The sequence below is a fragment of the Aspergillus tubingensis genome, assembly GCF_013340325.1.
Source record: "Aspergillus tubingensis WU-2223L DNA, scaffold_9, whole genome shotgun sequence".
NCBI lineage: Eukaryota > Fungi > Ascomycota > Eurotiomycetes > Eurotiales > Aspergillaceae > Aspergillus > Aspergillus tubingensis.
The window spans coordinates 360583-387628 of record NW_023336283.1 but is presented as its reverse complement, the minus strand read 5'-3'; the positions used below and the strand labels follow the sequence as shown (position 1 = coordinate 387628).

General features: G+C 52.2%; 10 protein-coding genes and 4 non-coding genes across 14 annotated transcripts; 6 read left to right on the top strand and 8 right to left on the bottom strand.

Annotated features, from left to right (window-relative positions):
• Positions 1-98: 98 nt before the first annotated feature.
• On the bottom strand, positions 99-2017 carry AtWU_08219 (putative carboxylesterase; the record flags this gene model as incomplete). The annotated part of the gene is made up of 5 exons (XM_035503327.1): positions 99-716; positions 781-1148; positions 1253-1428; positions 1496-1774; positions 1845-2017. 5 exons carry the CDS (start codon positions 2015-2017, stop codon positions 99-101), a joined length of 1614 nt encoding a protein of 537 aa, XP_035359220.1.
• A 619-nt stretch (positions 2018-2636) lies between these two features.
• AtWU_08218 (cytochrome P450) lies at positions 2637-3245 on the top strand (the record flags this gene model as incomplete). The annotated part of the gene is made up of 3 exons (XM_035503326.1): positions 2637-2675; positions 2725-3083; positions 3131-3245. The coding sequence occupies 3 exons, from the start codon at positions 2637-2639 to the stop codon at positions 3243-3245; spliced, it is 513 nt and encodes a 170-aa protein (XP_035359219.1).
• A 438-nt stretch (positions 3246-3683) lies between these two features.
• Positions 3684-6658, top strand: AtWU_08217 (C2H2 type zinc finger domain protein; the record flags this gene model as incomplete). Its single annotated transcript, XM_035503325.1, has 7 exons — positions 3684-3774; positions 3845-3899; positions 3973-5047; positions 5112-5234; positions 5289-5339; positions 5420-5535; positions 5593-6658. 7 exons carry the CDS (start codon positions 3684-3686, stop codon positions 6656-6658), a joined length of 2577 nt encoding a protein of 858 aa, XP_035359218.1.
• A 447-nt stretch (positions 6659-7105) lies between these two features.
• AtWU_08216 (FAD-dependent oxidoreductase) lies at positions 7106-8496 on the top strand (the record flags this gene model as incomplete). The annotated part of the gene is made up of 3 exons (XM_035503324.1): positions 7106-7681; positions 7777-8083; positions 8162-8496. 3 exons carry the CDS (start codon positions 7106-7108, stop codon positions 8494-8496), a joined length of 1218 nt encoding a protein of 405 aa, XP_035359217.1.
• Positions 8497-9292: 796 nt separating this feature from the next.
• On the top strand, positions 9293-11082 carry AtWU_08215 (cytochrome P450; the record flags this gene model as incomplete). The annotated part of the gene is made up of 3 exons (XM_035503323.1): positions 9293-10281; positions 10333-10798; positions 10936-11082. 3 exons carry the CDS (start codon positions 9293-9295, stop codon positions 11080-11082), a joined length of 1602 nt encoding a protein of 533 aa, XP_035359216.1.
• A 930-nt stretch (positions 11083-12012) lies between these two features.
• AtWU_08214 (integral membrane protein Pth11-like protein) lies at positions 12013-13332 on the bottom strand (the record flags this gene model as incomplete). Its single annotated transcript, XM_035503322.1, has 5 exons — positions 12013-12433; positions 12502-12878; positions 12937-13004; positions 13058-13094; positions 13144-13332. 5 exons carry the CDS (start codon positions 13330-13332, stop codon positions 12013-12015), a joined length of 1092 nt encoding a protein of 363 aa, XP_035359215.1.
• Positions 13333-14067: 735 nt separating this feature from the next.
• On the bottom strand, positions 14068-14369 carry AtWU_08213 (uncharacterized protein; the record flags this gene model as incomplete). The annotated part of the gene is made up of 2 exons (XM_035503321.1): positions 14068-14075; positions 14135-14369. 2 exons carry the CDS (start codon positions 14367-14369, stop codon positions 14068-14070), a joined length of 243 nt encoding a protein of 80 aa, XP_035359214.1.
• A 3845-nt stretch (positions 14370-18214) lies between these two features.
• Positions 18215-18288, top strand: AtWU_t218. The gene has a single exon. It is a non-coding gene; the product is annotated as a tRNA-Ile (tRNA).
• A 571-nt stretch (positions 18289-18859) lies between these two features.
• AtWU_08212 (UV-endonuclease UVE-1) lies at positions 18860-20682 on the bottom strand (the record flags this gene model as incomplete). The annotated part of the gene is made up of 2 exons (XM_035503320.1): positions 18860-20398; positions 20446-20682. 2 exons carry the CDS (start codon positions 20680-20682, stop codon positions 18860-18862), a joined length of 1776 nt encoding a protein of 591 aa, XP_035359213.1.
• Positions 20683-21741: 1059 nt separating this feature from the next.
• AtWU_08211 (uncharacterized protein) lies at positions 21742-22672 on the bottom strand (the record flags this gene model as incomplete). The annotated part of the gene is made up of 2 exons (XM_035503319.1): positions 21742-22129; positions 22230-22672. The coding sequence occupies 2 exons, from the start codon at positions 22670-22672 to the stop codon at positions 21742-21744; spliced, it is 831 nt and encodes a 276-aa protein (XP_035359212.1).
• An 805-nt stretch (positions 22673-23477) lies between these two features.
• AtWU_t217 lies at positions 23478-23551 on the bottom strand. The gene has a single exon. It is a non-coding gene; the product is annotated as a tRNA-Ile (tRNA).
• A 1274-nt stretch (positions 23552-24825) lies between these two features.
• On the bottom strand, positions 24826-24899 carry AtWU_t216. The gene has a single exon. It is a non-coding gene; the product is annotated as a tRNA-Ile (tRNA).
• Positions 24900-25638: 739 nt separating this feature from the next.
• AtWU_t215 lies at positions 25639-25712 on the top strand. The gene has a single exon. It is a non-coding gene; the product is annotated as a tRNA-Ile (tRNA).
• A 529-nt stretch (positions 25713-26241) lies between these two features.
• On the bottom strand, positions 26242-26977 carry AtWU_08210 (uncharacterized protein; the record flags this gene model as incomplete). Its single annotated transcript, XM_035503318.1, has 3 exons — positions 26242-26594; positions 26666-26878; positions 26965-26977. The coding sequence occupies 3 exons, from the start codon at positions 26975-26977 to the stop codon at positions 26242-26244; spliced, it is 579 nt and encodes a 192-aa protein (XP_035359211.1).
• Positions 26978-27046: the final 69 nt, after the last annotated feature.

Sequence of the window (27046 nt, the reverse complement as noted above, 5' to 3'; positions counted from 1 at the left end):
AGTCAATTCTTGCTATGCCGTAGCTACGCGACTGGCAACGAACAATCTACATGGCGGAGTACCGATTCCGGTAATCTCAGCCCGCTAGTCAACGCATCCTAATGCCCAGACAAAAACACACCCCAAGCTCGCGACAAGTCGTCGGCGGGAATCGTCGCCGTAAGGGTCAAAATTGAGGTGCTGCGCTCAGTCCGAGGCTCGGGAGCCAGCACGGTCTGAACTTTGCCCGCGGTCTCCGCCGCGCGCCCTCCGTAAACCCGAACATGCAGATCCTTGGTCTCCCATTTGAATGGCTTCCACGGGTCCCCACCATGAGCGAAGGTGATGAGATCCTCTGCAAACTGGATAGCCACGGCCTGCTGGGGCTCGGACAGCCGCTCGTTGTAGTTTTGAAACAGAAAGGCCACATCGAGGATGTGGTTGGAGCGGCCACTCCAGCGTCCGTCCCAGGGGTTGGGCTCGTTGAAATTGTACAGATAGGCCTGGCCAGACCAGCAGTTTCCGTAGTGTAGAATAGGTAGGAAGAAGCAGAGGTCAGTGACAAATGTCAATATCCGGTCATAGGCCTCTTGTCCATCCGACTCCTCGCGGATGCCATACTCCGTCATTACCAGTTGAGCTTTTTCCGCTGACCCGAGGGAACGTTCGAATGACTTGCGGAATGTAGAAGCAACAGTGGCCGGATCGTAGGGAAGCATTGCGGACATGATACTGCCCTGGTGCTGAGTTAACAGGGGACACACACCCTCACCACCCCAGACCCGAGGACGGAGCACTTACATCCAGTTGACAGTCCCCGATCATGATCTTTTCGCACCATCTGCGTCCGGGAAGCACAAGGGGACCAGCATCGCCCTCGTAGATCTCTGCATAGGTGTGGTCTATCAGTCCCAGCTCGCCCCCGCTCGCTGGCAGGAAGGCATCCGCCGGGGAGAAAGCAGCGACAATCTTCTCATCGTCCAACGCCACCAGGGCCTGAACCCGCTCCGCGGCGGAAAGTGAGCCCAGTCCCAGTCGATCCACATACCCGCGATAGGTCAGCTCGGTCACTGGGTCGGGAAGGGGCCTCATGAGGAGATTCGTGCCGCCCATGCTCACCATGCGCTTGAATAGAGGCAATTCTGATTGGAGATGGTGGGTGGCAGAAACTGTGCACATTCATGTATGAGCTGGGTGGGTTCGAACCTGGATGGACGTATAGGACTGGTCGGGTAGGAGGAAGAAGGAAAAAGGAGGAAAGGAGCAAACGGACCTCCACCTGCGCTCTGGCCGACCAGCGTAACGCTCTCCGGCGCTCCGCCAAAACCTGCGATGTACTTCTGGATCCATAGCAAAGCCGCTCGTTGATCCAAAAGGCCCCTGTTAGAGGGATAGCCACGTGTTATCAGCTCTTCCGAGGTCAGAAACCCGCACGCTCCCAATCGATAGCTTGGACACTTTCTGTCAGCGGCCATGTTGTGAAGACAATTCCGTGCTGGCTATTCAGGCGGCTTACTTGACATTGACCCCAATGACGGGTTGGCCAATCCGGACCGACAATTCAACCAGCCGTTGAAAGTCGTACTGCGGCCAGGAATTGGCGCCAATCGCGTACCCTCCACCATGCAGAAAGACGATGACGGGCAGACGGGATTCGCGGGAGTGATCAGCAGGCGCGGTGATGTTCAAGTTAAGACATTGGGTCGCCGATTGATGGAGGTTGGGGGTGGGGAGTCGCTGCTGCAGGTGAGCAAACTCCATCTCCACCCCCATCGGCGGGGAGGGAGCTGTTGGTCTTGCGAGTAGTCAGTCAGATTGGACAAAGCTGGTCACCAGTCACTGGAAAAATTATGGGAAACTCTTACCCAGGCGTTGTAGCATCAATCGAGCCACTTGGATCTCCTTCTACCACCGACGGGGCTGCCCATCCATTCGCCAGCGTCGCATAGGGTACGCCTTGAAACTGATGGGTGGAGGCAGATGCTAACCCTTGTACAACCCCCAGCGAAGGATGCGAATACTTGATGACGGACGGCATTTCTAGTCTCTCCGGGGCTGTACGTCCTAGTGATTTCAAAAACTGCGAGAGGGATGCGGGCTTGAGATTGAGGGACAGACTGCGGAACAACCCCTCTATGCCACTTATCTAGCTTTGCGCAGGACAGGTGGGGTGAATCATGGTGGGGACATGGGGTTGACCCGGGTGTGGGGGAAAGATGGAACATCGAAGAGGAGAGAATGGGTAAGTATAACTCAATGAGTAAGTATAGCTCCCAGGCCCAAATTATGGGGTATAAGGATTGACATCTACATTTTTTCATGCTTCCAAGCTACCGTGCCTCATTGCCTGAACAAATATTCACTGCGATTTACTAGTGCCGGGTCGCAATATTCAAGGTCTAGATTCTATGCAACCCGGCGGTTACCTACATATCTCATATCTTGCCGAATTCTTGGCTACAGGAGGATGCCTGCCGTCAGCCATTTTCCGCTTTCTTCCTCCTTCGGGGAGAGACCCCTCCCACGTGGCACAGTGCTCGCGCTGGTCTTCCTCGTAGGCGTCTGCTCGGTCTATCTCTACCTTGTACACACCAGGCTCACGGACTCGCGGCGTCGAAGCTGACCTCGGTCCACGAGGTCTGCCGTTTATCGGCAATATGCTGGATCTGGCCGACTCGGAGCAGGTGCCTGAACAGGTCCGGAGGTGGTTTGCCAAGGCACCGCCGCGGACTGTTTCTGCAAAAGCTTCTACCCGAAGGATCCCGAGCGGGGATCGACAACCTCGCGGCGGCCTACACTTGCGGCGGATTAGTCGAAGCAGGCAGTGAGACGACTGCGACCACGCTGAACAACTGGCTCCTAGCGATGGCCCTTAATCCGGCGGTCGTGCAGCGCGCCCAGCAGGAACTCGACCAGGTGGTCGGCCGGGACCGACTCCCCGGCTGGGAGGACGAGCCTAACCTGCCCTACGTCCGTGCCATTATCAAGGAAGCTCTGCGCTGGCGGCCTGTGAACAAATTCGGCATGATGCATGCCACGAGCGACGACGATTGGTACGATGGATACTTCACCCTCAACGGATCGGTTGTCATCTTGAATTGGTGGTAGGTTTTGCCTGTCCAGCTGAACTTTGACCCCATGCCTCCTGCAGGACGGACGAACTGACTACCAAGTTGGGGAATGTTGAGGATGAGGCATCACACTTGCCGACACCGCTTCCACCCGGTTTTGGCATGATCGGCAAGACGCCGCGTTCCATAACCTGAGCCAGCGATTAATTAGTGCAATGCCATTCGGCAATTCGGTAGATCCTGTACAGTACGGTACCTAGTTACTATCTAATACCGTCCAGTACTGGCCAGTACACGACTCCCTAAAGGCTGCACCGGCTGCCCGGTTATGCGTGTATAAATGCCTATGTCCATGTACGGAACACGGATGGCCTACAGCTGCTGATCGATCAGCAATTCTAACTTTACTGCTTATTTCTTCATCTGTGTCTTGGTTACGGATATTGACTGGTTCCCCGCACTGTGGCGCCCTTAGTTTAGCTGGCCAATTGTGGGGTCAAGCCAACCGCTGCCTCCTTTTTTCAGAGCGTTTGCATTCATTCCTCTTCCCACCGTCACCTTCTGTCACATTCTTCCTACTTTCCACCTACCAGCACAACACGACCATTGGATTGATTGATCGGCAAATCAGTCATGAAACAGCACGATATTGCGGCTCGAAAGTGCGCGAAATGCCATCGTGTCTTTTCCAAGATTGAGCATTTACGACGTCATCAACGATGTCGTGAGTTGGGAGGACTTTCCCACCATTCCTACCATTCCCTCATCACTGACTGAGTGTTGGGATTCGATAGACACGGGAGAGAAACCGTTTGGCTGTGCTTCATGCGGACGAGCTTATGCCAGAAGGTATGCGTCGCTTCTTGTAGTCCGTCGGTTACATCTATGGCTGCTCTGCCGCTAATTAGAACTCGCCCATCAGCGACGTGTTGAACCGCCATATTCGTCATCACCATCCGGAGGTGGAGATGGTGGACGGAGCAGGGCGTGCGCGGAAGCTCATCGAGGGCAATGGCACGAGAGTGCGTTCCGGGACGCAGAGCTCCCGAGCGGGTTTTCCGAGTTCCCGAGCGGATTCCCCGAGCGCCCGGCTGGCGGCGTTCCCCTCACCCACTCCGCCGGTTTCCCCGCCCAGTCCGGTTCCGGATGCCATGGTTCATGACTGGGAGCTGCCCCATTTGGATGGCTCCACTGGGATGGACGCTTCCTGCCTGGAAGGCCTGCAGCGGTACCTCGACGAGTGCCCCGACCTGCAACCAAACAGTGCCCGGGCGATCTCCGGTTCAACGATCACCTCGATGCCAACTCCCATGCCTGGGACTTTTGACCCGATGATTGACCCCTCACTGGCGGCCTCGGCGCCAGCTCAAGCAGCCGACCCCAACGTGGTGAACCACCATTTGTCGGAGGAGATAGACTTCCAGTCCATTCTCGTGGGGAGCCCGGGCATGGCCGATATCAATCCCGGCCTCCCCCCATTCCATCATCTCTGCTCCAAAAACGGCATCTCGAATGAACAGTTCGAGCAAGTCCGACGCCTCTGGCCGAGGCGCCGTCGAACTGGGTCCATCATCCCGGCCTGTTTCTCCTGGGATGAGATCGTTCGACATCCGGAAGACAATATTCTCTCAAGCCCGGCGCTGAAGACCCCGCCGGGTCCGGCAGATTCCTTCTGGGGTCTAACTGATGCGTGCCGGGATCGCCTGGTGGAGGATACTCGCGGCTACGGCGCGATTTCCAGTCCGGATCGCGGGGATGGTGGATCCAGCAGTGCGTCCAGCTGTGGCCCGTGGAATGGCGAACTCCCCCCGACAGACATCCTTGATCTGTGTCTTGACCTCTACTTTTCACACTTTCAGGTCCACTTGCCCTTTGTTCATCCTGGAACCTTCAACGCCTCGCTCACTCCAAGTATCTTTCTTTTTCCCATGTGCCTCGTAGGCTTGGTCCTCCTCAACAAGGCCACGGCGCGCGGTCTGATCGCGACCCATATTCCAGTAAGGGGTCCCCATATGCAAGTCCTCGGACAAGGCTAATGTACTTCCCTTCCGAGGGTCCCAGGGCGCCATCGAACACTGTCGAGCCGAGTTGACGTCGCCGCGGCTCCGCCATTGCCCGGGTCCTGAGCTGTTGACCACCCTAGGAGCAGCATGTCTATTGCTCTCAATTGCCGCCTTTACACCGGTACGTGCGTCCGTGGTCAAGTGGATGGGCCGAGCTACTGACCAGCATGCTCAGGAGTTGGCATACGAAGAGCTGCGCCAGGCACTCTATGAGGAAACTTTATCGGTGAGTCCGTTCCCCGTCCTCTGTGCGTCACCACTATGAGGGCAAACCGACTAACACGATGCATGATTGGGGATTGGCAGTTAGCGCGGGACAGGGGTCTGTTTTCCGCGCGCAGCCTGAATGAGTCCCTTCTCCCGGCTGCGGACGCGGAGGATGCGCGATGGAAAGCATGGGCCCGGATTCAGTCGGCGCAACGGTAAACCATTCCTCTTCCTGTCTCCGAATCGAATCCCCCTGGCTAACCGGGACCCAGCCTGGCCGCCTCATTGATCTTGACCGATGCCTACTCGGCTCAGGTGTTGGGGGTCGCTCCTATTCTCGCGCCGGGATCTATCCTCATCCCTCTCGTACGCCAGGACGAGCTGTTCATGCTGGCCTCCGCGCAGAAGTGGCAGAACCAGATCGGCCCCGACACCTGGTTGCATCAGCCACTAGCCGCACCTCTTGATCCGCAAATTCCAGTGCCCGCGGGGATGAAGGGATTTGGCCTCGAGGTCGTCTTGACCGTGATTTGGCTGTGGATCTGGAGCTTCAGCCATCAAATGCAGAAACCGGCGCCGTGGTTCTTGGAAACCTATTCTCCCAAACCCGGGCTGCTAAATGGCTTCTCTAATAATGGCACGCCTAGCGCGCTGGCCGCCGCCCTAGTGCAGGCCTTCGACAGCTGCCGGACGGAACTCGAGACCGGCAACACCAACTTGTTCATTCTCTGGCACTACCTGGGCATCTCGCTCACCACTGATCTTGCCACAATAGAGGACGCTGCCGGGCGTAACGGGCCGGATATGGCCAAGGTCGCTTTGGCCAAACTGCGACTGTGGGCACGATCGTCCGCCGCGCGCCGGGCGTGCCTGCACGCGGCCCAAATATTCGTGCTCATCACGCGTCATCGTCGCTCGGATGGGCTCATGCTGCACACAGAATTGGCGCTGTTTCACGCGGCCCTCGTAATGGGATTCTATCAACTCACTGCGTTCGACTGGAGTGGGAGTAAGAGCGCATCCTTTGACCTCTTCGACCATGTTGACTGGACCCAAGTTGGCTCGATAGGGTTGTACGCGGCCGATCTTCCGGAAGATGCCTCGGCCGCCCATCCCAATTCTTCAGCGGCTGTGAACTTTATCCAGAACGGCGGGCCTGTCAGCTTCCATGGCGCCGAGTATCGCAATCCGTACGGGGCAGCCCGGCGGTCCTTCATGAACGTGGCCTTTCAACTTGAAGAAGTGGGCCAATGGAACGTTCAGAAATATTGTAAAGTCCTCCATATCATCGCTGACACTCTGATATATTCGGAACAAGAGACCGGAATGGCATCTTGACCCTCGAAGGTCTTAGGCGCCAAGAAGTGGTCAGACACCAGGTATGCTGGCCGAAGCGGGAAGTTTGTCCTCCTAGATCTCTGTGTAGAGTGCGTTTTACGCCAAAGTATGCGTTCTGTGCCACTAGACCTCCCCTCATAATCCCCGCTACCACCGGAGCACGAGCGGTAAGCAATGAGGAGTTACGGGTGCAGGTGAAGCTCTCCTCTTGGGGGTTCATGTATGTGGGGGGGGTGTTTCCCCTTCCCCCCAATACCCCCCGCCCCCCATACCTCTACGCTAATCCGGCCTCATACTATTGCCATCTCACCTTCCTCTTGCCCCACCCTCTACAATGAACCTTTTGCCATATATGATCGGCTTGGGGCCATTGACCAGGTGTTATAACCTCTTGTGTGCCCGTTTCATACACCCATAGTCTCAAATCTATCCTCCTGTCCCGTTCTGATGTCGCTCCCTTTTGTCCTCGTGGTGGGCGCTGGTCCCAGCGGCCTGCTCTTGGCCTTAATGCTCGGCCAGCAAGGAATCCCCGTGCGTTTGCTCGAAGCCGCTGACGCCCTCGACGACCGTCCCCGAGCCACCCACTGTGCGCCCGCCGCGGTGCAGGAGCTTCGTCGCGCGGGAATTCTAGAAGAGATGAAAGCCGAAGGATCTTTCATCCCGAACGGAGCGTGCTGGCGCAAGCTCAACGGCGAAATTCTGGCCGGGTTACCGCAGTCCACGGACCCGGATCAGAATCCGACCCCATTGACCTGCTTGCCGCTGAACCAATTGAACATGGTCCTTCAACGGAATATCGCGAAATTGCCGCAAGTGGAGCTCCTCTACTCGCACAAGGTGACAGGCCTGGGCCAGGACGATACCACTGCCTGGGTGCACGTAGACACGCCCGACGGAGCGAAGACGCTGGAGGCACGGTACATCGTGGGATGCGACGGCGCCAACAGCCAGATTCGCCGCTCTTTGTTCAGGGACTGGGAGTTTCCCGGGTTCACTTGGGATAAGCAGATCGTTGCAACCAATGTAGGTTTTTAGGCCCCCTTGTTGCTGGCGATTTTGACCTCCACCTCCTCTACCAAAAATGAGTCTCCGCGCTGACCGTATTGCCGCACCACCAGACATACTACCCCTTCGAGAAGCATGGGTTCGACTGGGATTCCAACTTCATCATCGACCCCGAGCATTGGTTCATGGCTGCCCGGATTTCGAACGATGGCCTCTGGCGCGTGACCTACGGAGAGGTCGGTGGACTCAGCGTGGAGGAGCTTCAGGCTCGGCAGCCGGCTAAGTTCAAGGCCTTCCTGCCCGGCCACCCCGAGCCGAGCGACTACAAGATCGTGAACTTCAGTCCTTACAAGGTGCACCAGCGATTGGCCAAGAAGATGCGAGTCGGTCGCTTCCTTCTGGCTGCAGATGCTGCACACCGTAAGTGCCCCTCCCTCTGTCTCCTGGCTCCCTCCTGCACCGCTCCTACGTACCTGACACAAATGAATCTTCGGTTAGTATGTAATCCCTTTGGTGGCCTTGGTCTCACGTGTGGAATCGTGGACGTGGGAGGACTCTTCGACTGTCTCGCCGGCATCTATTCCGGCCAGGCGGATGAAGATATACTGGACATCTATGACAGCGTTCGGCGGTCCAAGTACAACACCATCGTGAATCCGACGTCCAGCGGGAATATCCGGTTGCTGTTCGAGCAGAACCCAGAGACAGCACTCCAGGATTCAGACTTTCTCCGGGCATGCAAGGCGGCCGAGACGGATCCGGCTGTGACGGAGAAACTCGCGAAGGCGGCGGAGCGGCTACAGTACGACTTCACTCAGCACTATCGCGCCTAGGTGGTGGGATGTATATATTGTTGATAGGATTGCACTTGAGTACATATTATATCGCTTGGAGTTTCAGCAAGTCAGCATCTCACGTGGTTCTTTTCTCTCGTTGTGATTCCAATACTTGCTCTGGTCCCCGGAGTCCTTTCCAAACGCCCTTCGCAGGCGACAATGAGCACAAGCCAGTCAGGCGGGGCTTTGTAACCAGCCGAGTGCTATCCATATAGACAGTTTATCTCCCGTATGCAGTCCAGTTCACATGAGTCACTGCTAGATATACATAGCTCCTGTGCATCAGCAATACCAAATGAGGAGACGTCGATGTATTCACCCTGCAAGAAGTCCTGCCCAGCCTTCCCGCCTCTCCCTTGATCCTCCACGTCCTTGCGTTACCACATTCCCTAACTGAGGGTTGCAGATATGCCAGGTCCGATAATTGGGATGGATCAGTCTTGATTCACCTCACCCCACATCTACCCGCCCCCTCCCCCCTGTGCGGATTGGAGTCGATCCCTGTTGACGTGTCCAATCAGCAAATAGACAGACGAATACCAGGATCAACCACATCCGCATCCCCCACATACAAGCGGGAAGGTGATCGACGGAGTGTGGGGTGTGCTGCCACAAAATCCCCAAGGCGCTCGCTCTGATGGCTACCCAGAATCCGGGGGAAACATGTGTAACTTGGCTCCCGATTCCTCCCAGCGGACCAATACGCCCTACCCGTTACCGTTATTCTCTTTCCTCGGTGTGCTGTGCATAGCTTTCCTTTTAACCTATTACTTTGACGGTAAAATCCCCCAGCATGGTAAGCCACCTTTTCACCTGGCTGCCAGGCAGTAAGCCCGAATTCGTTGGCGCCACGTCCACCATCATGGCGGGAACGAGCCAACTTCACACGCCAACCAGGCTTGCACTGGTAGCTGTGGCAGCAGGCCTGGTATGTTTGGTCCTGTACCGCCAGTTCTTGCACCCACTGGCCAAGGTCCCAGGCCCGGTTCTCGCACGGTTCACGGGCATGTGGCGCAACTGGTACTACCTGCGGGGCCAGTGGCACGACGTGGTGCTGGCGTTGCACGCGCGGTACGGGCGGGTGGTGCGCATCGCGCCCAACGAGGTGTCCATCGTAGACGAGGCGGCGGCGCGAGCGCTGTACGGCCATGGCACACAGGTGGTCAAGACCGACTGGTACGAGACCTGGGACGTCCCCGGCACGGCCTCGGGGCTGTTCGCAACGCGGGATCGGACCGAGCACAGCTTCCTCCGCCGGCGTGTCTCGCGCGCCTTCTCCATGACCGCTATCCTCGAGTTCGAGGCCTATATCCAGGGCTGCTTCGACCTTCTGCTAGACCAGCTGGCCGCTCGCGCAGACAGTGGGAAAGCCGTCGACATGGCCGAGTGGACCAATGCCGTCGCCTACGACATCGTCGGCGAGCTCGCCTACGGCAGCCAGCTAGGGCACGTCCGCACCGGCTCCGACGACATGGGCATCCGCCAGGCCATTCTCACCGGCTTCTTCTGGATGGCCAATCTGGGCCACTACCCCGGCAAGAGCCGGCTCCTGACCTCCCCAACGACCGCTGCACTTACGCGCTGGCTGGGCATACCAAACAGCTTCCACCACTTCCGGCAGTGGAGCGTTAACCGCGTTCGGGCTCGTATGCAGGAGAGCGCCGCACCCAACCCGGGGAAGTCCACCCGCAAGGACATGCTCCATCACTTCGTCCAGATGAAGGATGCCAATGGGAACCCGGCGTCGGAAGGAGAGGTGCTCATCGAGGCCATGAATATCATGTATGAACCCCGTGAGCCACCCTTACCTCATGGCTAACAACCCCAATACAGAGGAGCAGGAGCTGACACGACTTCCATCGGTATGCGGGCTTGCCTGTACTACGTGTGCACCCACCCGGCAGTATATAAGCGTCTCCAGGCCGAGATCGACGAGTACTTCGCCGCTCGACCGGGTCAGCAGGGAATCCCCTACAACGAGGCCCGACAGCTGCCGTATCTGCAGGCAGTGGTGTCCGAGGCGACGCGCCTGCACCCCAGCATTGTCTACCAGCTGCTCCGACGGGCCCCCTCCCCGGGGGGAATGACAGTGGCAGGTCACGCGATCCCTGCTGGCACGGCGGTTGGCATCAGCCCGCGGGCCCAGAACCGCGATCGCGCCGTTTGGGGCGAAGACGCCGATTGCTTTCGCCCGGAGCGATGGCTCGAGGACCCCATCCGCGCCCGCTACTTTGAGTCGGTCACGATGACCTTTGGTGGGAATGGGCCCCGCATGTGCATTGGGCGTAATATTGCCTTGGTAAGGGTTATATTTTCCTCTCTCCCTCTCTCTCTCTCTCTCTCTCTCTCTCTTCTTTTTGCTTTGCTATGTGCCCTTTCCCCTTCGTGCTGTTCTAGAAGGAAGCATCACCGCTGACGAAAGCAATCAATCTGCAGGTTGAAATGCTGAAGTTCATCGCCCTGATGTTGCATACCTTCGACATCGAACTGGTGGACACCACCCGCCCGTGGCGGATTGAGAGCTTTTGGTTTGCCTACCAGCATGAGATGTACGTGCGTCTCTGGAAGAGAGTGAAGAGCTAGCCGGATCCAGCGCTTCCGGGTGGGAGAGGGCCAATGAAGGTGGGAAAAATGACTCCGTTTTACCGACGAGAAGGCATAGGAAATGACTTAGGCAAGGCCTATTTGCAGATATCCATTGCCTGTCTCATGTTCTTCAAAATCAATCCAGGCCGTTGAATTTTCAAGTCATGATACCGTTTTCTGCCAAACCAGTAAGAGGGGAAAAAAAAATCAGTTATAACGGACTAGACTAGATTCATCTTCATATGTGGATGATGCTGTCGTACTAGGGAAGGAAAGATTGATCTCGTCATATCACCCATCCTTTATGATGGTATCCGTCGGCTTGATATCGCAAAAATTACTTAGCGTGTGGACTACTAAGTACAGTGGATAGTATATAAATGGTGACCGCTTCGCACCGGTTTATATACATCTACCACTGCCTCGGCCCATTCTCACATATTGACGAAATTTTCAAAATCCCTTAAGAGCCCTTTCCATTTCACTCAGATTGGATGCTGGCCAAATATTTTAGTATTCGAAATACTAGTCGAAAACTGTCACTGGTTCTGAAGCAGCAACCAAGGTTTGCAATGAAACCTTAAACACTGAGAAAGCATTTGTCCTAGACACATGACATGTTCCAGCCTGCTCAGCTCAAAATACTAGTCAGTAAATTCCTAATTCAAGTATCAGCAGTCAATGTAAAATTCCAATATAAAGCTTTCCACTTTCCACTATAATTACAACCTGCAACACAACATAGTGTCTTTGTGGAGATTATCTTATTATCTCTCCAGTAGGGAGGGAGGGGTAAGTACCTTGAGGTAAGTAAGTCTATGTATGTACAAGCCTGAAAAGAACCCCACCTATACGCTAAACGATCGATCAAAACAAAAAAATAAAAGATGCCCGATAAACACCCGCAACATAACACCATAAAAAAAGTTATCGACGATGCTCTTCCTCCATTTGGAAATCTTTCTGCACCTTGATAGACATTATATCGTACCCCATAGCTTCTTCTTCATCGCTGATTCTCCCCTTGCCTACACCGTCCATTTCGATATGTACTGACGTTGTTGTTAAAACGGCTTCATCTTCTCGTGTCTGTTTCCGATCGTCGCCGTGGATCTTGCTCATGATATCAGGTGCGAAGCGGACGCCTTTTGTGGTGGGTCGGTTTGGCATGCTCCGGCGGTTGATGATTGTTCGGAAAAGGGGTTGGAGGACGGGGAGGCAGGCACAGACGATTCCGATGGATGGTTCAACACTGGACCAAATGAAAACGTTGCCCAGGTTCCAGGTCACGTCGACGTCGTTGATGAAGGTGAAGTAGTAGATGCGGATGGCGCTGGCGACACAGACACTGTTGTTGGTTATTTATTAGTTGGGGTTAATTGGGGGAAGGGCGGGGATGGGTTGTAGTTGACTTACAAGCCACCGAGAAGGAAGATGCTTAGAATTTGGATCTTCTGTCCCACTCGTAACTTCAAACGCCAGACTAGTGGAATCGGAACGAGAAGGATGAGAAGGTCGCCGGCCATGTTGGCGACGGCATGCGCAATATAGAATGGGTAAATATCATAACGGACGTAGCCGCCGAGGGGGTTTTCGTATTGTGTCCAGAAATATGAGACTGGTTGGCAGGAGCATAGAAAGGCGACTGAGCAGCCTATCCAGTAGGCGATGGACAGGGCGATGCAAGCCCACATGGTCCACTGCATACCAAAGAGTCGGCGATATGAGAGTATGATCGAGACTTTGATGAGGGGAACGGTGAGGATATAAAGGAGCACGTTGGCGTATAGTATCTAAAGCATTGATGTGAGTTTAACATTCCTCGAGAGAAGGCTACCAAGGGTATCTTACATGCACCATGTTGATTATTTCATCTAGAGTGACAACCCAAACATGTTTACCAAGGCCATAGTGTCCTCCTAAAAAGAAGGTTAGCATGTTAAATGATTGGGTAGGGTGGTTGATTGCATACCGGCTATTGCACAGGCCATGTTGGCTGTACCTGATAACTGTAGTATAATTAGAACAGTAGTTCTCACAGGGAAGAGTACAACATACCAGTGCGCCTACTATCAGCCAGTCATCGAGCCCTATGCTGGCCTGCTGGACCTTTATCCGGGAAAATAACCGAAAGCCAATGGTCACAAAGGCCAGGGCATACATGCAGACGACGACAGCGTCATTTCTCCCCGTGCTGTCCTCCTCGAGATTGAGGCCCTTAGGCGGCTCACCAAAGGGACTGGACATATCTGTGGCTTTACAGAAAATTTGGTACACGCAGGGGCATCGTGGGAGAAACAATTCCTATAACAGACGACGAACTGGCTCCGGGGCCCATCGGGTTTTTCATCTATCCATGATTTAGGGGCCAGGAGCGGGCAGTTAATGAAAAATGTGAACAGCCAATGCGAGGATCGTGGCTGTAGACCCTAACGCTGGCTAGTGATGTAATCCAACCATGACTCTGGGGGCTGGTTTCCATCCTTCCATCAGCACGGCGTGGATTCTAGAATTCAGCACGGCTACAGTGACTAGCTAGCGTCGCAAACAGGATCACCGGGTTTCTCCCGGCCACGCTTGAGGGTAAGTGGGGGCGCATTGGCGGCCATCTCCACCCGGCCTGTCAGACCTTGAGTGCCTTGCAATCGAGGCGCAATTTGGTTTAATCAAGCTAATTTTTTGAACCGCGCTAAGTCGTTGTCGGATATTAGCTGTTTCGATGGACTGCGCCCCGACCATCGGGGGTTCGCATGACGGAGAAACGGGGACAAGGTTCAGTCCTTATGGCGCAGATGCGAGGCTTTGAAGTTGTCTCATGCATCAGTGAAGCCAACAGAAGCAAATCGATCTGAGCGTCAGCATTCGAGGATTTCATCTTGGCCCCAACCGTGCAGGGCTTATCAGCGAAGCTCCATCGTCCGCACGTGGCCTAAGCGGTGGCCTGATATTATGATTTTTTGTTTCCACTGCGGCCGCTGGCAATTAGGCAGCTAAGGAGAAGTTTTAATAAGCATAATAAAAGAAAATTAAGGTAGCAGGGGTCACTCACCACGGAGGAACTCCCTAACGGAGCTGGTCGTTGGCAGGTTCGTACTTTGTAGTCCGAACCTGGACCAGTTGCCAGAAAAGTGGGAACGGCGTCTAGCCCCTATTTGGAAGGGTTTTCGGGGGTGCCAGATATTGCGACTGGAATTCATTGGACAATTGTACCAGACACCTCCAAGCAAAAGAAGTGCCGACGCGTCCGTCGATCCAGGGCCGGAGATGGGAGACGCTTTGGTCATGGAGTGATTGTGATTGATTGAGGAGCAGCTTCTCCCGGGACTCGGGATCTACCTAAACAGGCGATCGGGGAATTCGGGGACATCGTGGATCACGGTCGCTCAGATCCCTCCAACGCCTGAGTGCGTGGTAAATGACATTCATAAAGCTTGGAGATGCAAAGGAGACTTCTGAGATGAGAATATTGCCTTTGTTTTCCTCCTTTTCGAGTTGCGACCGAGTCCACGTGGCTTCCACGTGATTGCAGCTCTCGAGGCCAATCAGGAAGTCACAATGCCTCGTGTCGAGTTGTCATACCCTAAATTCTATCCATTCTATCATCTTGCTACTTGACACGATCGTGAAACAGTGCACGGTCATGCCAGGTGGGAATACTCTAGAAGCTTTAAAGTAGCTTTAAGCTCTACAGCTAGTTGGGTATGGATGAGCTTCATGTTCCCACCTGCTATGCCTCGAGTCAGTGTAGAGTTTGTATCCCAGCCCTGCAATCTCCGCCCAGTGGATCCCACACTTGGTGTTTCCCTCTTCCTGATACCACAGTGGAAGTCACGCGGGTTAAATGTCGGCTCGTGCACACTCCTATACGCTGCCAAAAACCTCTGGGTCTCGAATGGCTGGCTTCCACCAAACACCTCCCTGGGTCTACCGAGCATCAATCCGTTACAATTGTGTTCTGAATATGGAGTGCAACATGTAAATCCTATTCACGCTGAGAGAACCTCATCAGCAGCTGGCTCAATAGCCTATAATCCCTCAGTCTGCACAGCCATCTCTGATGCGCCTGTCTTCCACCCATATAAGACTAACATACAGATGTCGTTGGCTCCCTGCTTCCCCGCGTTTTGCATATGCAAGATCTTGGGGTCGACATCGGCCTGCATGGTCGCTAGGACATCAGCAGTGTGTTTCAAACCCTTTTCGAATTCTCTTACAACCTAGTATGACCTTTCCGCTCTTTGTGTGATGTTATGCGGTTCATCTCCGCATCAGAGCAAACGTGTTGATGCTTCAACCTTTGCAGGGTTGGCAGATGAAGAAAGATTTTATTGGCCGATAAATATGGCTAACTCATTCTAGCATTTCTTCTAGAAGTCCATTCCACCAGCACTAGAGACCTATAGCCCAGAGACTGGTTACTATCCGACGATCGACAAGAACACACGGTCACACAAGTTGCACTCTAAACTTCGGGGTTTCAGGAGCTAACAGTAGGTGCAACTCACTGCCGTTGATGGAAGGAGCCTCATCCTAGGACATAACTCCACGATCCCATTGCTTTGTTGGAAGATGCACAACACTTGGCCCCCACCAACCACTCTATTCCTTTGAACGAGGGTAAGCTGGCATATGCGACCGGGCAAGCCGAACTTTTGGACTGGGGAACACTCAAAAGTATCCACACTGCTACACGAAATGACCCCCCGGCATTAAAAATTGCTTTCGTGTGCTTTGCCTCCTCGCGGTAGCTCTACAATCAGGAAGTCGGCTCATGAACTTTTGGACGCTGGATGTCCTCACCTTGTGCGCACGGTTCTCTCCACCGCCACCATCTACCTATATGGTCGAACCCGTGCTATTTCTTTCTTAATAGTCATTGGTCAAGCAAGAGGAACCATCATCATCTGTATCTGCTTTCGGCATAGGCTACCGGAAAGCTGCGCCTTTCGTCTAATGGAGCTTTTACCATATATGGTAGTACTGGTGCCGTCAGACTTTGCGAGCCCCTCCGACCTGCATATGAAAAATCTTCTTCTCTGCGCAGCTAGACGATCACACCACTAAGATGGCCGCTTGGCCTGGATTGAACCTACAGAGACAAATCGGAAAACGAAGCCGGACTGGCCGTTAGTCACCTTCGCCACTCGCTAACGAGCTCTGAATCTCCCTAGCAACTGACGAGGTCACTAGTTCCCTGGGGCACTGCTTACCCGATTGGGGCCAAATTGTTTCAATTTGGGGCGGAAAGGTGGCGCGATAGACTGCTGGCGGCGTGGCTAAGCGCAAGATGCCGAACTAGGAAGTTAGGGCTGACAGATCCCCCCGGCGGCCCCCACACGTTCTTCGCATTCGTTCCTCGATCTCACCTTCTTCCTAGCTTTTCCACGTGGCCCCCATGGTTAGAGCTCGTGCTTTGTACCCTGTCCTGCCTTGTCAGGGCCTAGCATCGTTGAATTACCTCGGCTGTATACGGTATCAAGCACATGTGTCAGATCTGCCTGCAGATGGAGCGACTACGCCATGTGCTTGAGGCTGAAATCAGTCATACCATTAAAAAGCCTAATATGCATCAGAGCCTATGTATGCGCCGCTGCTTACTACCTTGATTACTATACTACATGCTCGGCTGATTGGACCGAAACAAAGCCAGGTCTGCCTTATCATTGACCTGATTCCTGATGATACTACTTGCCTTTTGCTAGCATCAAATGGTGTGATCGTAGCTAACTTCTAGCCGTTTCGTGTTCGCTTTGTCGTAAGCCTTATACTATTAGTTCTGTTAGCCTCGAGCAACCTAAGAAATTGGTCACGAGAGGATTTGTAGTAGGAGTTACGAAGAGCCCACCTGATTCTCAGCTGCTCTTTCTTTAGGTATTAGACCCTGTCCCCTCTCTCCGGGACTTTCCCCATCAGTTCCCCATAAATCCTCAAGGTAGTGATATGGCATGTTAAGGGAATGTCGCTACATACATCTCCTGTTCAGTACCAGAAGGAATTCTACGGAACTTGGCTGGGTATTGGTCAAGTTTTGATACGTTGACATCTCCCGCTACTGATGGTAAAATTTCTGGAATCACTGGAACGGAAACAATGGGGGGGATATTGATGGTTGGAAGAGCCTATGACGGTTCAGCTCGACCTATACAGGCTCATTACCATTTTGATCTTCCACGTTACTTGGATGGATATATATGTTCATATTCATTGGTCTAGTTGAACCTGCTACTTTAGTTCTTTATGCTGAGATATCTCACTATCTGGAGCGCTATCATGGTCTAGAGAAGAAATTAAATCCCATATATATAATCCACGACGCGCAAAGCAACATAGAACCTACATAAAGGTAACATAGGTAGTTCGGCGAAATGAATACATACCTTATAAGATACAGATTCGATCTACTTCTACAACAGAACAGTCGTTCTACTGCATACCACTACTAGTATCCTATCTCCATCCCCTGCGGCATAATCATCTTAAAGAAACCATTGAGGTCTGGACTCATCTTTTCGAGCATCCACTTTCATAACCTAAATTCAGAACTGTGATGTTAAACACCAGTCTATGTACATTTAATACTTCTTTTTCTTCTTGTACATTGGTGATCAGATCAGCTGATCTCGACATATAATTGCATAGGCCCGTATGATACGTCTTTCCTATCGAAAACAGGCCTCGCGAAGTGTGCTCGAATGGTTGGTTCTCTTTTGGATCACGTCGAGTAGGATGACTTTCGGTTCGAGGTAATATTAGCTTTGAGCCGCGGCAGCTCGCTGGTTACTACTGGTAATAGGCTTGATGGTTAAGTGCTAATACTGCTGCTTCTACTAGTATGGTGTGATTACAGCTGCACCCATTGACTAGTATAGCAATTGACGGTGCAATGCATCAAAGGTACTGGTGGGAATATGTTCATTCCACCCTAGACCTAAAGGTGTCACTAAGCAATCTGAGCCATGAAGTAGAATAGACATCGCTCAAGCAAAGAAAAACATCGTTAAGTTATCTGACAAACCACGAAATCGAATACTTAAATAATGATCGATGATCGACAAGCACCGAATTAATTCTGCTGTCAGTGCTCACTAGTCTCTATGTAGCACTAAAACCCGGCAGCTTACATCAACCGGGTCCCATAGCTCAGTTGGTTAGAGCGTGACGCTAATAACGTCAAAGTCGAGGGTTCGAGCCCCTCTGGGACCATCTTTTTTGCTTTTTCTCCTCTTTCTCGGCACTCAGTGTATGGATTGTTTTACCCTATATACGCCATACATCCATCGTGCAGGGAAAGAAAAGGTGTTGTGTTGGATTTTTGTCATCGTTTGTTTAGGTAGTGCCCCTGTTTAGCCAGGGTCATAGTCCGTAATGATGACCTTCATGATGCATCTGCGAGGAACATTATATCATATTTCCCTTCAACTCGGCTATTATATATATGCAGCTCGCGTTATGTTACGCATGCATGTAATAGGCACTTCCAGCCAACATGCTGTGTTTACAACCCCATCTATCTACATACCCAAACGTGTACAAGTAGTCTATGGACAGAGACATAGGATAACATGTTGACGGCTGTCAAAGCCGATCAATCATGCACGAAATCGTCGCATGAAAGTCCCAAAACAGGGTCTACCCGATGCAGTCGGAGTTCTCTGCTATTGCATGCCTTGGCTCAGAAGGTAGAGCTGAAATAGGAAGGCCAGTCGCCAGCGAGCATTGACCAAGGTGCCCGCAGCAATGCGTAGTTATAGCCAAGAGCTGGTACCTTCTTTAATCAGACCGAATCTACATCTTCGGTGTAGTCCACCTTCTTTGCTCGTCGGCTTCGACGAACACCACTGCTCTGGGATCGCTTGAGAGCCGGTCTCTCTGGAACTTCGGGTGCTTCTTCATCTGAAGCTGACGGAGTGGGCTCCGGAGAAGCTTTCCGTTTCCTGGAGACCTGCTTCTTCGCATTGGTTGTCCTCTTCTTCGAAACCGGCGTAGCTGGAGCGCTTCCAATCGGCTCATCTTCCTGTGGCACAGAATCGCCATTCTCGACCGCTACTTTCTTCGTGGAAGGAGTGCGGCGAGGACTTTGGATAGCTTTGGTGCGAACGATCTTTTTCGGTCGAAGCCATTCCTCCATGCCAGGCGGCCAGTAGACCCGCCCTTCTGGACCACCCATACCCACTTCTTCTTCCGGGACAGTCCGAGGAGGTGGAACAAGTCCCTCCAGATCGACAAAGCCTCCGTTCTTCTTGGTTTTTCTCGGCGGCTTATGTGGCCTGTTTTCGTCATTACGAACGTGAGGTATAATATCATTGACCAGTTCGTGACCCGGCAGCTTGAATGTCCGCATCAGTTCGAAAACAGCCTGCTCCTTATCCTTAGCCTCAATCATCAGATCCATGGTAGGATCGCAGGGCGGAAGAGTGGAAACCCGGGGGCTATGCTTTCGACGCTGGCGGTTCGTAATTGCAGACGGCTCTGGCTCGGAATAGTGCATCTTCTGCGTGATGCCCTTCCGGGTCCATGTTGCCTTGATTCGATCAAATAAGGACATGATGTCTAGCGTCCCCTCGCGAAGCTGGCTCGAATCAAAGATGATATTGTGGTGGTGGAAGTCGAGTACAAGGGGTATGTTCAGTTCTTCACAGATGGGAAGGAGGTCGTGAACCGACCAGCTGACATCATCGTTCTCCAAGACAAGCCGATTTTTGATGTCCTGCGATAGACCTTTATAATTCTCTCTAAACCGGTCAAGAGTGGCTTCTTTGTCGCCGAAGACGCCGCCCATATGGAGTATCATGACAGCATCCCTATCCTGTTGAGGCGGCAGTTTAAGCAGCTGGAGCATCTCCGAGTGATACTCTAGATCTCGGATAGAGCTTTCCACCACTTCGTCTTTGGGAGAACCAAGTTGCGTGAATTGGCCGGGATGCACGCTCACGCGATGGCCGAGCTCGGCAACAACACGACCAGCTTCTGCCAATACTTCAGAGGCAAAGGGGGCCAGCTTGTAGCCGTACTCCTTGTGGCTCGCAAATGGAAACATCTCGCTGCTCAATCGCATGAACTTGATTCCGTAGCGATCATTCCAGCGCAGCATTTTGACAAGATCGCGAGCATTTGTGAGGCCTAGAGCCTCAACATACGCCTGACCGCGCGCGACATCAGCGGGCTGATCCCGATCAGGACGATTCTTGGTCGGATGAGCGGGCTGCGTAGGATCCGAGAGTGGATGTCTGTTTTCCAAGATTGAGGCAATGCGGCAGGTCCGGGAGCAGAAAACGGGCGGGGTCGAGTATCGTAGATACGTATTCAGACATGCCTATGCAACATAAGAATTCGTTTCGGACAATGATGTTGCAAACTTACATAGCCTAGTCTTCCCTTCCAAGGGAGGGGTAGGTAGCTGCTGTTGACCGGAGGGGCCCGCGTGAGAGCGTCCTGAAGCTCCTCTGCCTCAACTGGTACGTCTTCGTCTGACTCTGGATCCATGGGTGAACCTTTTCCTAGTTCACTGGCACCCTCAGTACCCTTAAGATCGGCATCTTGTACCTCATTATCGGGGCTACCATCTACCCCATTTTGCATGACTTCATCAGTTGCCATTGTGGCCAGAGTGTCGTTGGAGGCAGCGCGTGAAACTGCTGGAAGTAACCTTGGGGAAACGAAGGTTTGAGCAGATGCCGTCACGGGCCTAGACGATCGACAGGGATGTGTGATAGCACGACTGGATATATGTCTGCGAGACACAGTAGCTAAAGAAGCACAGGGGATGTGGATTGGCGCAGCAAAATTGAGTTGGGTTGCCACTGCGAGCTTAGAGATCATTCGCATGAAAATTGGGTGGCGAACCTGGCCGAGCTGGGAGCCAGAATTCGGGGGGCCATGGTAGTAGCTGACATATTGGACTGGAAGGAGAGCGTGATGGAACCTCTGCCTGGGCAGCAAGGTCCACAAAGACATCCAGTAGAAGGTTTCAGGCTTGTACTATCAGGGAACAAAGCGAAAGCTAGACACAGTGATCACGATGCATCATCCTCCTGAGTGCAGGGTAGGAAGGGATGTTCGTATGGACAGATGAAGGCGTCGAGATGATGCAAGAGGAAGAGCGAGAGCCCCGATGGCCAAACGCGATCGGCGCTAGTCCCGCTTCGGCGCTGGTTCCTGCAGTCGCGCGCTCTTAAACGGGTTAGTCTCGGTCTCAACCACTCTTAGTCAGGATCTTGTTCTGCCTGTGCCTTGAGGCCGTCAACTGAGTCAGGGTCTGGGTCGGTGAGAGTCATTTGACAGGTGAGGAAAAGCAGATTTCTACTCAGAAGTACATGTAGAATAATCACACATGTTTTCATAAAGTCTTAGTATACATGGTACAAATGAAACGACTATTACAATTATTGTCAAGTGTAAGAGATTCAGTACCCGCAGCTATAACCAATTGTTGTGTAGTATTTTCAAACAAATGAAGCAAAACAGTATGTACTTTGCAATATTGAACCATCCCATCCAGAAAACCAAAAAACCATGGTATCTTTTAGTCGAGTCATTTCATTAATCATCACATTCCCAGCGACTGCCACATTGGGGGAGGTCATCACACCCCTCTGTGTCATTCCTGGTATGTCTGTACATACCACGTACCTCCTAGCACCCCTTGCATCTTACCCCTTAATAATTTCCCGTATATGCCGAATTTCCATAGCCGTAAGTCCCGGTCTGCCCCGCAGTTGCAGTACCGTTATTCACATTGCTTCTCCATGGCATATATCCACCACTGGCAGTGGTAGCGCCGACATTGGTACCATTCAAGCCACCTTCCTTCTCTGCTGCCGTTGTGCCGTTCGCACCAAGCTCCACATCCCTGGGCAATGGATGCGAAGGCAGCATATCATCGGCACTAGCAGTATCGGGGTTGTTCTTGTTTCTCCTCCAGAAGGCGAAGCCCCGGGTAGTGCCGGAGGTGTAGCCATTTGCGGGGGAGGGGCCAAAGCGCTTCTCGCGCTTGTGGTATCGAGCGTAGAGGACTTGAAGGAGGATTGAAATCAAGAAGAGGACGCTGCGCGCGATATTATTAGCATCACATCAAGTTTTACATCGATTATCCCCTGACATTGGCCAAGAGAGAAGGGATCGGTTAGGTGGAGGAAGGAACTTACATCCCAATGATTGACACCGCAAAGGCAGCTTTCTCCAATTCGCAGGCATAGCCATAACTTGTCCCTGACGGTGAGTCATCGCTGCTATTACCAGACCCAAGAGGGGTGGTCACGAGACCAGAGCAGCTTTGCGTGCCATGACGGGTCATGATAGCAATGGCGATCATGGCACCGATGAAGCAGACATCGAGGACGATGGCGAGGAAGGCGAAGAAGGCAACGCCGCCGAGGCAGCAAGTGAAAAGGATACCGAGGATGCCATAGAGGGTCGCAGCGCCGGATAGACCCTCGACGGCTTTCATCCAACGCGGGATATCCTGATCATGTCGAGAAAGGACGGCAAGAAAGTAGGAAAAGATGCCGAGGATGACAGCTGCGGCGAGGAACTGGAGAACACGGATGGAGAGGTTGGAAGCGCGCAAGAGAACGCCGCCGAAGCCCATATTGGGGCAGTTTAATCCAATAGGCTCGGTATATAAAAGCGGACTAATTGGTATAGTAGGATCTGGGACCCAGGATGTATAGGGTTTGGTGTAGGCGGATCAGGCAGATGGATTCACTGGGGTTTTACACCAGAAGATTGGTGAAAAACTGTAAGGCTTAGGGCAGGGTCTCCCGTGATATAAAAGCGGAGGGAGACAAGACAGAGTTTGTTGGAGCGAAGGCAGCAAAATAGCCATGCAGGCGTCGCAGCCAGCCGATCAGTGGATAGGGACGGCCATTTCCTGGATGCTTTCCAGGGCTGTGGATGGCCGGTCCACGGATGACGACAACGGGATTGTCGGCCACCATTGGTTATAATTGGACAGTCCGAGCGGGGCAGCAGTGCAGCACCAGCCACACTAAAAGCCAGACCCTGACCGGCGTGATGTCAGTTTATTGGCGTGTGATTGGCGTAAACCCACCTGTCTAAGCCCTGTTGGAAAACGTCCACGATTTAGCACCGCCATCATCCCTGTCCGGCTGCTCTGGGAAATCACATGTGCTGGTCCACCTGCTCGGCTTAATTTAGGCAACACGCCGGATTTGGCAGGTCCTTGTCGGATGATCCTAATCTCTTCCATGTCTGCTCAAGCGGGTGTCCCCTGGCTGCCTCCAAGCATAAACATGGACCCTTGGGCATAAAAAAAGCATATGACATGATAGACATCGAACACGCAAGCATCTGCGCCCAGCGGAGATTAAGATAGTCCGAATATAAAACACGGAACACACCGCAAATGTGGGCTGGTAAAAAGCAAAAAGAAATGGTCCCAGAGGGGCTCGAACCCTCGACTTTGACGTTATTAGCGTCACGCTCTAACCAACTGAGCTATGGGACCAGTTGTTACATGTTGCAGAAATTCGTTGCTCTATGAACCAGAAATTAAAACTTCTAGGAAAATCCGTAGTAGTTGCTGGATAGTTACGAGTGCAGGGACGGTAGTGATTTGCTTCGACAGAGCATGGAGTGTTGACTCTTCTTTGTGAGCGAAAAATCTGTAGGACAAGAAAAATAAAAAGAAGTTCAACGGCAACTCCGTCGGCCTAAACCTGCATATGCTGACGTCTATGGCCATTGGGTGGGGTAGATGACGATGATACTTTTGGGTGAGATGGGACACATATAAGGTCTATGTATGGGTGGTTCTCGGATTTTGTCCGAAGAAATCCATTATTCCATGGGTTGTCTAGCAGTCCCTAGCTCTGTTGTAGGTAGCATTGTACTTTTCCGCCTCCCAAAAAGAGGGCGGATATCCATAGCTTTGACCCGAGCTGATAGGTATGATGTCTATAGTATACCTCTACCGCTGCACTTCTGTTTGATCATATACCCCCTTATGACACTATCCCAGGGCTGGACGCCGCATAGTATCTGTCCCCTGTCCACCGTGACCGAGGACTAGCTAGCTGAGCATGGGATTTCCGACATGCCTAACATACTTTCGGGATAACCATGGCGACAACCTGAGTCACTACGAACTGCTATTTCACCTGGTCTACCAGTAGTTTTCGGGGTTAATCCGGGAATTGTATAGCTCCTTCGCTTGATTAAGATGAACCAACGAATTTGTGTGCCTTCTAATTACATATGTTCAGGTTTGCGTGACGCACAGGTGGCTCGAAAGATTGCTTTTCGATCTCCTTTCTTGGTCTCATTATACTACGATGGATCGATGTCTTACTCATTCACATTGTCACATCGTCTAAATTTTGATTTCAAATGATCATCTTTCATTCGGAAGCAGTGTTGGGATCCTATGAGGAGTGTAATGACTGGGTGCTTTGCTAACTGTCGTACCAACCCGGGCATACTAGAGTCGTCGTGCTCCATTTGTATATATTACCACGCGGTAACTATCCGCACTCGTGCTCTATGTACTATGATATTTGAGAACTTGAACAATCTTGAACATTGGCCATGAACTTCGATTCATAGTATCAACCCGTATATGCCAAGCGTTTACAAAATGAAATCCGGTTGCGTTGAAACACACCATTCTTGTTAGCAACACCATGCATCTCACTCCAATTCAATGCAACCATACAAAAAGAATTGCACTGCGACCAGTTACCCAAACCAAGCTGCAATGTGCATTGCAAGATTGCAAAAAGATGGTCCCAGAGGGGCTCGAACCCTCGACTTTGACGTTATTAGCGTCACGCTCTAACCAACTGAGCTATGGGACCCGGTTGTTGTGTCGTCGGCTGATGTGGGACTACATGAGCCATGCAGAGTTTTGCATATGAAAGAGTGGAGCAAATTGTATGTTTTGGGCAGGATGAAAGGAGGCATGTTGGGCTGTTGAGCTGTTCACCTACTTTCTGGTCCAAATACCCCTGGATGACTGGATATGGGAGGAGCATAGTAATCAATGGCTAAGCTCAAGGTCTATTGGTCTTTTGTTAGCTTTGTCTGTGTAATGGCGCTAGTCATCTGTTAGACGGTCTCCGCTGACGGAAATATTATCCGGTTGTTGATGCTGGTGACTGGACAGATTTGATCAAGATGGTTGCCTACTTAGGTTTATCAGCTCGAATAGACCAAGAAAGTTTAGGCCTAAGGACGAGTCAAATAGTATTAGCCAACTTTGACTTTGCTACAGAGCCTGCAGCCACCCACATATGAAGCCGCACAATATACAGGATTGAAAGGCACCAAGCATAGAGGCCCATGACATAAGGCGTGATGCAACATCTCTGATATCTCATTGTTTTTTTTTTCCTAGGGTCACTACAATCCCTCATTTGCAAAGTAGTAGACTGCCGAATAACATGCGCAATGTCCTATACCGCTATAAATAGGACCGGCTGTAAAGTTACCATTTCAGCTATATCGTTAAAACCAATTGAGTAGAAAGCCTGTGCACAGCCTGATACTTTACTTTTGGCTTATTTTCATTAAAGCCGAGCGGGTAGATATCAACTGGGTCCCATAGCTCAGTTGGTTAGAGCGTGACGCTAATAACGTCAAAGTCGAGGGTTCGAGCCCCTCTGGGACCATCTTTTTGCCCTTCTCCGGTCCTATCGCTACGAGAAAGTAAAACGGGTAACCGAAGGGGCAATTGATTCTCTTTTTTATTCAATTGCGCTTGAGTTGGTTGAAATTGACCGACGGCATTTTGCGGCATCCATGGTGGGCTCTGGATCAATGCCTGGCATGTTTTCTGAATGAATGGCTAGATAGTGTATCGCATATGTAGCCACAGAAAACAAGTACACTCCAGTAGATGGAACGTATATGTGATTGCAGTCTTGGCTTTATATCCTGATGCCGGTAGTAGGCTAGAGCGTCTTGTCATGCTTCTCGGGGAGCGGTACAGTCAGTGGCACCGAGTCAGCTATAAATGCAAACCCAAGATATTCTGTCCAGCAGATTGAATTCCTAACAACCTATGAAAAGCGAAGAACGACTACCACCAGTCAATTCCCTGCGTATCCCACTCTAAAGACCATTTGCAGGGATTATAGAACCGGGTATATACACCACCACTCCATACAACCCTACCTACCACCTCACACACATATCATCTCATTTCTTCCCATTACCCACCAACCGCCTCTCCTCCAACCACAACACAGGCCAGAGCAGCACCACCCCAAACACACAAAACACTGTCGCCAGCAACTGCCAAATAGTAACCAGCAGGCCGCCTCCCCACGGCGCTACAAACTTGACAAACTCCGACGTCTGGTAAAAGTCCTCCTGCTGCTTGATGTAGTACCGTTTGCCGGACCCTGTCCGTGGCGTGCGGTTATCTTCGCTGTCCGTAGTGAGATCCAAGACTGTGGTCAGATGTACATGGGCGTGGTGGAAGGGAATGGCCCAGATGGAGAAAAGCTGGGACATTTGGAGGTAGAGCTTTTGGTTGGGTTTGTCATATGCTATGTCGAATTCGAATTGTTAGCTACTCGTTAATAAGAGGGGTTAGGGATGATAAGATATGAACACCCACCTACGGAATGCACCTCCAGCTCAATTCGCGGCGACATGATCTTGTACCATTGGTAGATCCTCTCGATGAACCAGCGACTCCCGGGATAGGGCCAGACGCGACAAAAGGGATGAATGAAGGCTGCGCTGGGAGTGAAGTATTTCTGGATTGTGCGTTGTTGGTCATCTGGGGGTGCTTGCGTGAGGTGGTGGATTATAGGTGTGATTTCAGATGCTGTGATATTTATCTAGATTAGTTTCACTGGGTGGTGGTGAGGTGGTACGGGGACGGGGCCATGTGGATGGGAGATACGGACGCACCTGGGTCTTCCATTTTGTGACTGTTCTTGGCGGAGATGGTTCGGAGGAATGGGTTGATGGAATTGATAGAATTGATAGACAG